This window comes from Globicephala melas, chromosome 9 (assembly GCF_963455315.2).
Source record: "Globicephala melas chromosome 9, mGloMel1.2, whole genome shotgun sequence".
Lineage (NCBI taxonomy): Eukaryota > Metazoa > Chordata > Mammalia > Artiodactyla > Delphinidae > Globicephala > Globicephala melas.
Window position 1 is genome coordinate 15,801,765 of NC_083322.1, and position 15,434 is coordinate 15,817,198.

General features: G+C 39.9%; 1 protein-coding gene across 4 annotated transcripts in view; it reads left to right on the forward strand.

Annotated features, from left to right (window-relative positions):
* Window positions 1–14,217, forward strand: part of DGKI (diacylglycerol kinase iota) — a 459,796-nt gene extending 445,579 nt beyond the window's left edge. For 3 of the 4 annotated variants that reach the window (XM_060305263.1, XM_060305264.1, XM_060305265.1), the window contains one exon: window positions 1,923–4,556. In XM_060305263.1, the coding sequence (XP_060161246.1) occupies window positions 1,923–2,039 (117 nt within the window). In that variant the 3' untranslated portion in view covers window positions 2,040–4,556. Of the gene's footprint in view, window positions 1–1,922; window positions 4,557–13,876 lie in introns of those variants that run through there. The other variant, XR_009565254.1, reaches the window with a different exon arrangement.
* Window positions 14,218–15,434: the final 1,217 nt, after the last annotated feature.

Below are 15,434 nucleotides of genomic sequence, written 5' to 3' on the forward strand. Positions count from 1 at the left end.
TATTATAGGAACTTGAAGCTATGGTTAAATATCAAATCCCAACTAAATAAGTAAAATTTTAGAGTCTAGAGCCATTGTTACTTCCCTTCTATCTTCTACTCCATAACCCCTTGTAGGCTACTAGGATCAGCCTTAATTGAGTTTGATACCACCCACTGCAATAGATGAGATGGAGGCTGAGAAGTGTTTGATGATTTTTGTAATGCTTGTGTGCATTTTTATACGTGGAGCTATTACTTTGGTGCAATGATCATGCCTCTACCCTTTCCTTAGAACTCAATATCATTTTGTACATATATACAATGGAATATTACTCAGCCATAAGAAATAACGAAATAATGCCATTTGCAGCAACATGGATCGACCTAGAGATTGTCATAGTGAGTGAAGTAAGTCAGACGCAGAAAGACAACTATCATATGATATCGTTTATATGTGGAATCTAACAACATGGTACAAATGAACCTATTTACAAAACAGAAATAGAGTCACAGCTGTAAAAAACAAACTTATGGTTACCAAGGAGAAAAGGGAGGGATAAATTGGGAGATTACGATTGACAGAGACACACTACGAGGTATAAAATAGATAACTAATCAGGACCTACTGTTTAGCACAGGGAATTCTACTCAGTACTCTGTAGTAACCTGTATGGGAACAGAATCTAAAAGAGTGGATATATGTATACGTATAACCGATTCACTTTGCTGTACAGCAGAAACTAACACATTGTAAATCAACTATACTCCAATAAAAATTGATTTTAAAAAACAATATTTTAAAATAGATATCATTGAACAAAAATTAGAAGCGTCAAGGAGTGTGAAGTAATGTCTGTAAACATTCAAAAGAATGGAGACCTTTCCTCCTTTTACTGCTGACTGCTGTTCATTGGCCTCATTTCAAAAATACTGTGTGCAGATAAATATACATACAATAGACTGCAAAACGTTACACAATCACTGAAAATGATGCAGAGGAACGTTTCGTGACGTAGAAAGGTTTGATATATTATTAAGTGCAAAAGCACACTACCTAACAGTATGTAAACAAAGTATGGTTTTATTTTCATAAAAATAATTATGCGTAGAGCTATAGAAAAAAGATAAAATAGTTACTCTATGGAAGGTTAACAGCAGTTATCTTACTATAGTGGAATTACTGGTGATTTTTATTTTCTTATGCTTTTCTACTTTCCCAAGATTTTTTTTTCCTGGTATTTTTTTTTTAAACATCTTTATTGGAGTATAATTGCTTTACAATGGTGTGTTAGTTTCTGCTTTCTAACAAAGTGAATCAGCTATACGTATACATATATCCCCATATCTCCTCCCTCTTGCTTTAATCAACACCCATCACTTTTATTGTCAGAAATTAACTTACTTTTTGGAGAGATAAGACAGTTCTAAATTGGGAAGAACCTAACTGACGACTTTGAAACCAACAAAGAAACCCCTTTCGATTGTTTCTGACCATCCCTTCCTCTTTGTTTCTGCTTGTTACTTCCCAGGGTTTAGTATAACAGAAAGAGTTCCAAACTAGAAATCAGAATGCCCGTTTCCCTGCTTTTCTGTTCAGTGATTTCTGTCCCCCTTCCAGAAAGGATCTGGGTTCCCAAACTCACTGTGCCACGCAGTTCGCTGCTGTGTACCTGGTTACTCTGTGAGCCTCCCTTTCCTTTGATGGAACCCCACCTCTGAAAAGTGATCGTCTCTCTTGAGCTTGCGTATCTCACACGTTTGATGAGATGCATCTGTCAAATAATAGATCTGAAAGTGTCTCATCAATTCTAAAACAGCAAACGTGGAAAGATCTTTTTTTTTTAGCAAGTCATCTTTGAGTAGCTCTGTTTCTATGATTTTCTTTTTTTTAAATCTTATCCCAAGTGTTTGTGTCTCTTTCCTTTTCACTGTTACCTACAGGGTAAGACACCTCAAGAGAGAGCACAGCAGGCTGGGGACCCGGATTTGGCAGCCTACCTAGAAAGCCGCCAGAACTATAAGATCATTGGCCATGAGGACCTGGAAACTGCTGTTTGACCCTGGTAGACAGGCTGAGAGAATCTGAACGAGCATATCACCTGTGCCCTCCTGGTGATTGGGCAGCTCCCCTGGAAGAAGCTGATGGAATCCATAAATCTGTCTCTCTCCTGCAAGAATCTATCTGAGACCATGCCACCAGTTTTAAGGGCTACCAAGATGTACAACAGAACATGATAGCCCACTGAGGACGAGGCAGGATACCTGGAGATTTGTGGAATACAGATTCCACAAAATTCGATCCTTATTGCTTCCAGCAAGTAGCATGAACTTCTGTGTTCACCTGTATAATTTATTTTAAAGATTCAAGGATGTCTGTATAAATGGCACTGCTCCCTCCGCCCCCTATGCGTTCACCTTTCCCCCGTACCGCACAATTCTCCTGTAATGACCCATCAATTTAAAAAATATATGATATGATCGGTTCTCTTTACATTCAGCCTTTGGAGACCAGAAGACTCTAAAGGTCTTTTCAAACCCTCTGGCTGTCCTGCAAAAATATAACCGTCAGACCGCTTCCATTTCCACGACTAAACATACCAAGACTACTTAGTGACCTTTGCATGTCTCCTCTCCCCCTCCTTAATCCCTTTTCGTCATACAGGAGCTGGGGGGTGCCACAGAAATAATGTCAGCTTGTGTGCAATATCTCTGAGGCGTGGCAAGGTGGCATGGGAGTTGTCTGGGCTCAGAGGTACCTCAGAGAGGGGACCCAGGGGTCAACCCAGGTGGCAGGGCTGTTGCCGAGAGCCACGGAGGACCGGCCCAGCTCGGGCTGTTGGTCCAGCTCCGTACTGCCTACATGTAGCCATCTTTGCCTTTTGCTGCAATAGAGATGAGCAACGGATTCAACAACGGCCCACAGCTAGTTTGCAGAACCACTCAATTTTAAGTGCTGCTGAACTTGCAGAGCAGAAAACCATGTGTGGGAACTGTGGTTACAGGAAATGGAGCGCTACGACAGCGTTTACTTTTAGGCTTTTTTGACTGATAATAGAAAGCAGGCTAATCGACTGGAAATAAAACAGCAAAAGCAAAAGTAGCAACATATGTCAAAATAACTCACTTACTTAAGCAAGAAAACAGTCGCTGGAATGTTGCACAGAGGCTAAAAGATTCAGGTACAGTGGTGAGAGGGGGCCCATTTTAGGTTTTCCTTCTAAGGTTTTGGTTTTCATTACCCCAAGTAAGCCTTGTCCCAAGGACAAAGCCTTGTTTTATGAGTTCCACTGCCAGATTTCCGAGATGCCTGGATCTTTCTGATGGATGCCTCACCTGCTACTACTTGTCAGGTTCCAAGGTCACACCTGATAGCACTATAGCCCCATATCTCATGTACAGGGTGGTCAAATATATTCTTTTTTTCTGTTTCCCCTACCAGAATGTTCTTAGTGCAGACTACTGTGGGAGTCTAGCCAGGAACATCTTGCTGGCAGTAGAATTACAGCTTCTAATCCTACCACGGATCATTGGTACTTACAGGCACCTCTATTAAGGACTCTATGATAACTAAAGTATCAGGAGAAAAAGTCTTCTTTCACTGAAAAGATCTACTTGACTTGGGTATAAGGCAAAAGTGAAAGTGGGTGACCTTTTTGCTTTAAACTAAACCGATGTCTTCTGAGCTTCTTCCATTTAGTTCTTAGACATAAAGTGTTTCCCTAGTGTTTCTGCATGTAAACATAAATGACTGTCTCTCTACATTTAATTTAAAGCTTCAGCGGTGATGCCTTGCTTGTCTGAACCACTTTTGGTCACGTATCATTTTGAAAGTACAAAGATGATATATACTGTATTAGGCTGGAATAGCCTCTCAGTGGATGGGGTCTAAGTCTGTCCTTAGTTGTTTCAAAATCAAACGGTTGGCGTTATTTCCAGCTGTGGGAGAATGGGTTGGTCGTGAGTAATCTATTTCCATATATCAGTCTTAGAAATGGAACTATGTTTTGGGTTTTCTGGTGAGGGCAAAAGGGACTGGAGTAGATTATCTCCAGAAGCTAGAAGAAAGAAAAAAGCTCCAGGAGAATTTGATCACTGGGCTTCTGCTGGGAGTTTTCCAGTTGGTGGGACTGTCAAGGAGATGTTGTGATGACAGACATATAATCCTTATGACAGACTGGAATCTGGCTTTGAATGGTGCCTTCCATTCCCCAGACTGAGCCAAGCACTTGGCTCTGCAGCCAGTTACCAGCTGCCATTGCTGGGATGAAGGACTCTGCTTTCACCAACTACCATCTCATATTTCTCTGGTATGCTTCAAAGCGGCCCAGAGAAAATTGAGGGTACAGGTGGCTATGGGCCAATTCAAATAGCTCCAACTGAAGTCATACGTAAATCCTCGATATGGAAATAGATGAGGTAATGACTACTGTAGGGGTCCTGGTGCATTTGGAAATTCTTCCAAAGCAAAAAAAGAAAGACATTAATGTCCTATGTTATTGATGGGGAATGACATAGGACCAAGGCAAACACCCAGAGAACTTAGGTTTTACAAAAAAAAAAAAAAAGCATCAAAAATGATCAGAACAGTGACCTATTTAATGGCTTCAACATTAAATCTACCTCCTGTAGCTTTTTTTAAAAATTGGCCACTGCATGTGACAGTCCTGGGCTTTAGAAAGAGCAAAGAGAATGTACTCAGGAGTTTCCAACTCAGCTTAGGGTAGGTAGTATCCCCTCTAATGGGCCATCAGGAAGTATAGAAGCAATAGTCTGGCCCTGGTCTGAAAATCCACATTACTTTAAGAGACATAAAACTATATACCTATAGAAATACAATTTTCTACAAAACCAACTGAGATGGTACTGCCAAGAGTAGCTAGCTTAGCTGCCAATCCTCTGTGTTTGGCTCAGAAGAGCCTTCCATGTCGTGGCACTGTCTGCTCTGGGATTCCATTTTTAGATTAGACTGATAGAGGCATGAGAAATGGAGAGTTATTAAAAGCCAACATTATATAACCTTAAAGGCAGTCATTTGTGCAGCCTTATATTCCAGTATTACACGTTTAATGAAAAAGAACCCAGCTGAGCTATGCTTGATCACATTCAAGGACTTGATAAAGAACAGAAGCCAGGAATGAAATAAACACCACAGCCGGGAATGTCACTTGGAGAGTTTTGGTTACCTCTGTAGAGGTTATGACCTAAAATGAATGCAATTTCTGAAACAGAGAATTTAGCTGGCAAGTACACAGCCATGAAAATAGTGACAGATGCTGGAAAGCCTCACATTACCCGTTGTTCCCCATCCTTCCATCCTAGCTGGCCTTAGTGCGTAGGCAGATCCGTTTGCATTGAGACATACTCAACAAGTAGGTAGTTTTCATTTAGACCTAGTAACAGTTTCTTTGCCTAAAGGATTTCTGGAATTTATTGACTAGACTCCTCACAATATCCATGTCTTAGAAAATGTGGGTGCAGCAGTTTTATTTTTTTACATGTCATTTTTATTTTAAATGCTTAGATTTTTCAATTATAAAAGTAGAACGTGCTTTTTATAAGAAGTTCTAGTACCACAGAAGAGTATCACATGCAAAGTCAAGCTGTCCCTCTCTGCTGGTGTAGTGTCCTCTGTCCCGCCCCCCAAGATAAACAGCGGGAATATCGAGAAACACTGTTGCTTGTATGTTATGTCAGAAATACTCTGTGCATATACAAGCCCCAATACACATATAGGAATGCATTTATTTGTATACATATATGTGTATATGTCCTATACACACATATATTGCATAGGTTTAAGAAAACATTTTAGAAGCATGCTAGTCATCTGTGCCTGTGTAGTTAACACCAACAGACAAAGATAAGGTAACAGAAATTTTTCATTTATTCTTTGTTATTTTTACTGTTACTAAGCTTAGTTCTGTTACTGGAGCACTCCAATTGCACATGGCATTTGCTCTTGCCTGTGTCATAAAATCTATGGCCAAGAGGTCTTGTAATTGTTTTTGTTACCTTCCATGAAGCATGAAACCTACCTGAGCCCAGAGACTTGTTTATGCTATTTGTGGATCTCAAGTGGAGAGTTCCGTCCTCTGTGATGCTTAGACCCCTTTACGAGGCTGAGTTACAGGATTCACTCAGTAGGCTGCCTAATGATATCTAATTCTGGTAAGCTACCGCGAAAAGCCATAGTAACTTGGATATGGGTGCGGTCTGAGTAGCTAGGCTTCCTTCTAGTAGGAGTAGCTAATGAAATCACTGAGAACAGCATGATATTTTATGCAATTATGCTATTTAAAAATAAAATAGATGGTTGTTAAACTGGCTTGTCATAACCATCCAATAAAACTACTAATTGCTCTACTTAAATGGATTATTTTCATTTTAGGGGGAAAAAGTAGAACGTCCATTAGAGAGTTTTTTAATTAACATTTATTTAGTATAAAATAACTTCTGCCCAGGTCTTAGTAGAACCATCTCTGAATATCTCAACTTTCTTATTCTCTAAATGCCATTCAGCTGATTTTTATAAGTCCTATGGTTTTTCCTCTGCCTAGCCTCTCAGACTGACTTTGGCTCCACCCCTTTTCTGGGTCCTGGTCATCACCCCATAGCTAGTCCCTCTGATTGTCTGCCCATGGCAATTGTCCTGCTCCTGGACTTTCTGCCACTACCTTCAATGACTCTGAAACACAGTTGTCCGTCTCCCCCAGATGTTATGCTCAAAATGGATCAAAATGAAATTACTCTCTGGGACAAGTATCCCTTTTTCCTGAAGGACAAAGAGACTTCCACTGACCTTGATCAGCTTGTATATTTACAACAGGCCTTATTCCGAGAAGTAATCTCCCAGATCGATTTAGCAAATTTGTCATAGTCACACCACAAAAGTACCCAATCGTACCAGCTGCTTCCACACCCAGCGATGTAAAACAGTGCACTCCACGAAGTCACCTGGGTGACTGGATTATACGCACGTTATACCCCTACTGGCCATCTGTGGATTCTAGACCATCTCCCCACAGTTTAGTAAGAAACCTAAAAATAGGAACTAAGCAAGGAATAGTGCTCCTGACAGTGTGCTTGCCCAGGACACCAAGAGTTACTGAACTGGTCCCCCCAAAAAAGCAGAAAAAATAATTCTTAGGCTGTTGAAGCATTACATTTTAAAGCAGAGATTTGAATATTGGATGGTATCGTCATGGTGGACAGATTCTAGAGTCTCTTTATACATGCATTCAGTCATTTCACCTGCAATCATCTGTTCACAGAATTGATCATACAATCATGTATTTAATCATTTATTGTGAAATATGTTTATCATTTACTCTGATGCAGGCACCGTACCAAGCATATAAGAATGAACGCAAGAGACAAAACTCTTGACCTCATGGAGCTCAGTCTAGGAGAACATACAAATTCCAATCTGATAAGTTCTGTACAGGAGAAGCCCATGGTACTAGGGGAGCATGCCCTGCAGGTCAGCTTTTGTTGTACCATCGTTCTTTAGCTAGCCGTATTTTAGTTCTATGAAACGAGAATATGAAAGAAGAAATAGTTCGCATTCGCTTTTCCTTAGGGTCTTGGCACTGTTCTTAAAAAATGGATTTGAAACCAAGACTTTAAGATGAGACTTAGAAACACGACTAAAATGAGAGCCAAAACTGTTTATCCTATTTCTCAAGGACAGAAGTAGGAACAAGAGGCAGAACTTGCAGTGGATTTTGACCGAATATAAAGGTGAAGCATAAATATCGTCCAAGAGCAGAGTGGGCCCAGAATTAGAAACTCATAGTCATGGGGAGTGTTTGAGCAGAGGCTACATGACCCCCGGGAGGGGTGTTGTGACTCGGGACGTGAACCTGAGGGGGTTGGATTAGATTCTGGGAGTTTTTTAAACGTTCTTTTAAAATGACTTTGTTGAATGGCAGGGTTTCATTTTAAAATTTTATAAAAATCTTGACTTTAAATCTTTTAAAACATCACTTTGTAACAGAGTCTTTAAAGAGAATGACATTTAGTTATCATCTAAAAATCTCAAAACTAAGCATGAATTTGAGAGCTAATGAAAAGAAAGCATACTAAGAGGTATAAGTTACTCCAAAACACTTCTGGAAGCATTACGGATTTTCATGAATATTCTTAGACATTCTTAAGTCCTATTACAAATCTGTTTTACTATCCATTCAATATAAAAAAGTGCTGTGATTTGATATTCTTAGAATTAAATGTAATCTGGTATAACCACAGAAGAAAATTCTGCCTAAAATATATTTGGGGTCCAAGTAAATGTACATGAAAGGCAACCATGGAAAGTGCCCTGGCTTCTGCTACTGGCATGATAATTACAAGGGAGGGTTTACCCATGGAAATAAGAAAGCGATGATTCTGGGTTTTACCCATTTTCCATAGTTTCAGTATTTTGAGCCAAATGGCATCTGACATGGGAGACTTTAGTGATGGGAACAACTGAAACTATCTTGTTTCTCAATCATTTAGTGCATATAGGCTTCAATAAAAATAATTTCAACAACTCAAATCTGTACAATTTATTAGTAACAATTTCGGTAATTTTAGACTGTTACTGCTTTAGCATTTTGATGCATTTTTGACACTTTTGAGCTTCAGTACAAAGCCCTGAGGTGGATAATGCAGATAGTGCATTTGAAATGAATAAATGGAATCTCAGAGCAATGAATTCAACTAACACAGATGCATGTAGTAAGTGGCAGAACTACAGCACAACTGAGATCTTTAGATATTACCGACTAACGTGTCTACAATAGATGTTTTCCACCATTGGTGATTTTCCACCATTGCTTGCAACGCTACTTTACATCCATCATTCAGTTTTCCATTATTTAGAAGGTGAATCCTTGAAAAAATATTTACCTAAGATTCCACAGCGTGGGTTGGTTAGGACTGAGGGAGAATATGGTGCGAAAAATTTAGGATTTTTGCTCTCAGACGCTTATCAGCTTGGAAATATTTCAAGGGGAAAAAAAGGGCAAATATTTTGGTACCGGGATGGATTTCACGAAATAACACTGAAGGGGCCTTCCTGGCTTCTCTACTTTGTGATTCTCAGCATTTAAAAATGTTGGTATTATTTTCTCTCCTTGGAAGCCACTATTGGAATAATATTATTACAGAACGCTGCACCAGAAAGTGTTGAAATGGTCTTGCCATTCAAGATTCCATTGCTTGACGTTTGGGGTGGGTATACAAGGCTAAATCCATCATACACAGTCACATACGCAGAGGTCTAATGCACCTATGGGAAGATGCCACGCTTGAGGTAGAAAGGACGGACAGGCCTGAGATATCCTTCTGTTCTGAACCTTGTATTTACAAGGCCCCTCTGTGAGCAGTTTGATGAATACGTAGAAGAGGGGTGTCTGATCTGGGAAGCAGCCGAATTTGGATTGGGAATAGGAACGTTTGGAGGAGATGTGGCTTAACTAGGACTGCGAGGTTCAAGTTCTGTAGGGCGGACAGTTTGCAGAAGAAAACAAGGACAGGCCAGATCACAACAGACAGGGAGAGGAGGCGCTTTATTTCTTATGTAAGGGTTTCGTTTTCCCTAAACACTACATCCAGAAAAGTGGATTGGGCTTTCCAACAGTGGACTTATCGCAGCGAGTATTTCTTCTAGTATGTAAGTGAAAATTGAACAACCAGATCAGGGATCATGTTAAAGCAAACTGCTTGGACTAAAAGACATCTGTGATGTTTTCCAGGTTTTGATTTCTGTGATTTTGGACTGGGGCAGAACTCAGTCAGAGCCCCTTTTCTCAGGTTCCTGCCGTATAGATGCAATGAAAGCGTTTTTGTAAAAACAGCAGACATTGTAAATATATCCCAGATCATTTAGAAGCCGGTATTTCATGACCCTAAAAGAAACCTGCTTTGCTTACACACACATACACCCACCACTGTTTGCCAATTGCCAAATCTCCTGAATAAGGTATGTTTCTACAAAGGCGTAACAGTCACAAGTTCAGGAACTGAAGTGAAAACAAAGGATCTAGTGTTCAGTTTCCTACTTTCTACCCATTTTTTGTTTGGGGTGTGCAGTTGGGACTGGGGCTTGGAGAAGGGGGCAGAAGATCCCTGTATTTTCTGGTACAAAAAAACATGGAGGCAATTTTTATAACTTACTGTCATGAATTAGAGCTCAACCTCATATCCCTAGACTAATGTTCTGTGATGTTTCTGCCTGTGAACTAGTGTTAATTGCCATCCTTCCCTTACTTCCATGAGCTCCTAGATTTCAGGTTGGCTGCATGGGGGTGGGAGTCATTCTTGAGGTCACCTTGAAAAGCGGGCCCATATCTGGAGTCTCGCTCAGGGAACTGCTCCACCCCACCTTGTCCCCCGCCCCTCCTGCCTCTATCTCGGGAAGGTGAGAAAAAACAGTAATGGGGGAAAAAATTCTCAAGTGTAGTACAATAATAAGGCTCTTAGTCTTAAATTGCCATGGTGACCCACAAATAAATAATATGTCCCTCAGCAAACTTTGATCCTCATGAAAAGCAAATTCAGAAGATACAGAAAAAAGTGAACTTGTTTAGAGTGGCTTCAAGGAATATCAGTTGTGAAATTTTCAACATATGCTGCTTAGAAGAATTAGATGATGTCTGGAATTTAGGGGAAAACAGGACTCTGCTAATAGAAAGCACTTTCTAGTAGAGCTTTCCAAAGGACTGGCTTGATTTTGAAGGAGTTTCTCTAAGTGTTCATTAGGAGGTTAGACCACAGACTTATGCAGATCTATGATAAAATTTGAGAAAAATAAGGACAACTTAGGAAGTTTTTCATAATCCTTACAAATTCTGAGACTATATAACCTTTCCTCTTAAGAATTACAGAGATAGGAGATGTTTACAAATTGTAAAAATAAACAGATGACAGCCATAAATTGGTTTATCCTATATTTTGCTTTAAATTTATGAGTAATTTCTCTCAAATAGGTTAGTGAGATTTATCAACTTTTAAGATAGAGTTTAGCTTTGATATTTACTGCAACTTGTGTAATGAATGCAAATGGTTCCCAACCTTTTGGGTTTTATTAACAGTAACATCTTCCATCCCCTGCCCCCCTCCTCCATTGGTTGGACTGAGGCTTTGATGACATGTATAATTTCCAATGCAACTGGAACCTAGATTGATGCTTGCTAACATCCTGATTGTGGGCTGGGAAGTGTGGGGTTCTTGCCATCCTGGGGAGTGAGATTTGGAAATTTTATAGACAAAATATTCTAGCACAATAGAATATTTTGCAAAACACATCTTTGATAAGTTAGGGTCCACATTAGTCTCAGTTAAAGGTTAGCTAGGCTGTTTGTTTCTTTTTAATTACCAATAATTAAGTTGACAGCCATGAATCTGCGTATTATATGGACTACAGCTGATTGAAAATGAGGAAAACCCTTCCTGTAAAGAAATAGAGGACAATCTCAGTTCCATAAGAATGAATATATTTCAGTTAATTTGATTCCTGAGTGGGAAAAAGTTCCTGGGCACCCACAGTGCCCTTGCCTGTGGGTAGTCCACTCTCAAAGGCTGTATCTGTAGGAAGAGTTGCAGTCCCATTATAAAGGGCTCTTTCATAATTTCTGATTCTGCCCTATCACATCCCAGAGCCATGCTTTTGCAAAGCTGCCAGCTGGCAGGTGGAATCCAAAAAAGAGTAGCATCTGTGGCAGGAGGATGATGAAGTTTTATTTCCAGGTGAAGTAGGATCCAGATAATATGAAATGGAGGGAGGGTGGGTGGGAAGGGTGGGGTGGGGAAGAATGGAGTTTTTTTGTAACAAAGTCATAAAGTATTTTTCCCTAATTTTCTTGCATTTCCTATTTATACAAAGTATCTTGATCACTGTGTTGCTCTACAGAGATTTTCAATGGAATTAATTTGGGAGACTGAACTAATCTCTGAAAAAGAAATGACTAGTTACAGTTACTTTTTGGACACTTTTTCTGTATTGTGAATTGTGTGGAAATGTATAGAATAAAAATTAGAACTACAATTAGTTTCTTTTCTTTGGTTACTGGCTGTTACATGGAGTTGGTGTGAATATTATCTTTTAGGGGGTTAAGTTAGATTTTCAAAATTGGGAGGTAAGCAAAGAGTTGGCTGTCTGGGAAGGCAGAAACTAAAAGAGACCTCTGATAAAGCAGAAATTCTTTTTTAAATGACTTCTGCTTTCAAGATGGACTAACAGAGGCCAGATTTACTCTCCCAACTGAATAAAAAAAAACATTCTGTATATAAAACAATAATTGTTAAGACACTGGAACTCAGGCAAAAAAAGACAATAATCCCTGGTTGATGAGAATCAAATAAGATGAGCTCTATGATTTCTCCATTTTACAGACTTCAGAGAGTTTCCTGGCAGTAGCTCAGGGAGGGGAAATTGAGGGAGAGCCTGGCAGATTTCCTAAGTTGGGGAGACAGAGCTGAGCGCTTGGGAGACCAAGGCAGCTAGAGCTCATGGCGCCCAGTATTAGAGAAGAGAGATCTGAACAGAGGGATAACCCCAGAGATCTGCAGAGGCCCCCCACTCAATTAGTCAGTAAAATACTTATCAGTGTATGCTAGTGAGGAAACTACCTGAGACTGGAGAAAGAACCACCCAAATTGATGATGAGGAACAGTAACCAGCTCACACAAGGCTGGGAATAATGCCTGTTACTGTCTACCCAGATCTTATTTCTTAACAAAACATTACAGTCTCCTGTGTTGTCCCACTTCAGTTCCATTTCCTGCCACTCTCTGGTCACAGAGGCAACCAAGAAGATTTTGTGTGAATCTTAGCACATTCCCATCTTTTCTCCCTTCTTCCCCTTCTCAACATCTGTTAACTATATTGCCTGTTACAGATGTAAACTTTTATACCCTGTCTGGTACCAGTATTAGAAGTTCTATGTGTTGTCCAATTTTATCCTAAGAGTTGGAAGCAGGGGCATGGAGTGTCACTAGCCTGGCATGTTAGTATGCACTGCAGAGGGTCATAGTGTGTGACAATCACACTTTCCTGAAACCACTCAAGACCATGACCCCAATGCCAGTGAAAGTCAATGTTCCTTCATCTGGATCAAAGAATTTCACTTTTCTGACTTTTTTTGGATTGCTCTGCCTTCATATTTAGACTCTTCGATTTTGTTTTTATGAATTTCTTTCTCTTGGTGTTCATTATTTATCTCTGTTCTTGTTGAAAGATAAAACACACACATACACACGTAATTTTTAAAAAATACATCCCTAGTATCATCTAGCTCCCTGATATTTCTTGGAATCCATTCCATTCTTTCTCGTGAAGGCATCCTTCTCAGAGTCCACTGGCTTCCTGTTCTAATTCCGATGAACTGACCAATTATCTCCTTAGGACGTTCTCCTTCTGGGCTTCTGCATTTGTCTTGTCACTTCTTGATGCCCACATGTATCTTAGTTTCTTGGTGTGCTGAAGTATAGCCACAAATTGCTTATTAAAACTAGGAACTAGGGAAATAAATTTTTGAGTTCTTGCATATCTGAAAATGTCTCTCTTATCTTTTACTTAGAGCTTGTCTGTCTTTGGAATTCTGGTTCCAAAGTCATTTTTCATTAGAAATGCAGAGAATCTTAATGAGGAAAAAGAAGATCATGTGCTTTGTAAAAAGTAGCAGTTCATTCACGGATAGATTAAAATCACAGAGTCACATGTTAGGGTAGTAAAATGACTCCAGATAGCAAGTCCAGCAACTGCACCGTGCAGAGGAGAAAACTGTGGCTTCCAAGAGATTAAAACACTGCCCAAGATCACATAGCTAACTAGTGACAGGGAGAGTTCACCAAAGCTCAGGGACTTCTCATCTGCAACATGTGTCACATGCAATGTTCAAATGCTTTAGATTCCAGCTGAAGGGGCTATGAGGATGAAGCAGATACTCATGGTAGAAGAGAATACACTGGATTCCAGCCCCAGCTCTGCTCCGGAGGAACCAGGTATGTTTCTTGCCTTCCCTGGGCCCGAGTTTCCTAATCTGTAAACAAGACTGTACAACTGATGGTCTCTGGGCCTCTTTCTTCTCTCAAGTGGTGGGATTCTCTGATGGGAATCTTTTTTATAGACGATTCATTATAAAGATGAAAAAGTGTCAAAATGATCACTGTTCAAAGCCCTCACTTTGGAAACTGCTAAAGCCTCCCCCCAAATTTACCATTTGAGTAGTATTTGCCCCAGCCGCACAGCACAGGGAGATCAGCTCGGTGGTGTGTGACCACCTGGAGGGGTGGGATAGGGAGGGTGGGAGGGAGGGAGATGCAAGAGGGAAGAGATATGGGAACATGTGTATATGTATAACTGATTCACTTTGTTATAAAGCAGAAACTAACACACCATTGTAAAGCGATTATGCTCCAATAAAGATGTTTAAAAAAAAATCTAAAATGTCTTTTTATAAGACATCCACGGCTTCAACCCCACACCTGTTGTAGGATTCAATCCTTGGAATTTTCTGTGTGTGTTTATTCCCAGAGATCGATACAGCAAGCCACGGGTTGCTAGTTCCTCAAATCTACAGGCTATCACTTCAAAGGTGTAAAGATAATTAGCTCAGTTTCATACAGATGGAAAGGACCAGAACTTACACAGAGGACGGATGCTTAATATCCATTATGTGTTACAACTACATGGAAGATATGGTCTTGATAACAAGGAAGGATGTTTCTCCTTCACTGCTCAATCTAATTAGGTCATGGTGGGTTTCTTTTCTGCTTGGCATTTCCTGAACCAGTGTGGACAGTCATGGATTTGGCACCTATGTTGCTGGTTAGAAACTGGGTGAACTTGTTCACGTAGCTCTCTCTTTCTGAACCTCAGTTTTCTCATCAGAAATATAGAAAACACCACCAACAACCAAATGGAATTGTTATGGACATTAAATGATATATTGCTAGAAAAATATTTAGAACAATGCCTAGCACGTAGTAAGAACTCAGTAAGTTACACCTATGAAAATATGTTGGGGATGATTACATTGAAGAAACGCATATTATCGTATCTCTAGCCCTGTTCTTTGCACTGTGGGGCAGGGGACAGGTAAAATGCTCTCACCTTGGAGCAGTTAATTCATTAAATCCAGTTAGTTTGACATTGAAGTCCTAACATTAAGTTTGCCTCAGTCCTTTTTATTCCCTGTAGCTTGTAAGCATGTCTTTAAAATTAAAGATATAAAACTTTGACAGTGATAAGGTACAACTCTGAAAACTTAGACTGAGAAAAAAATGTGCAAGAAATACACCAAAAAGTTTGAAATGGAGAGGAGAGAGACAAGATGGTGGAGTAGAAGGGCCTTGAGCTACCCTCTTCTCATGAGCACACCAAAATCATAACCGAAGGCTGAGCAACCATCAATACAAAAGGCCAAATCCACCAAAAAAAAAAAGACATTCTACATGCAAAAAGAC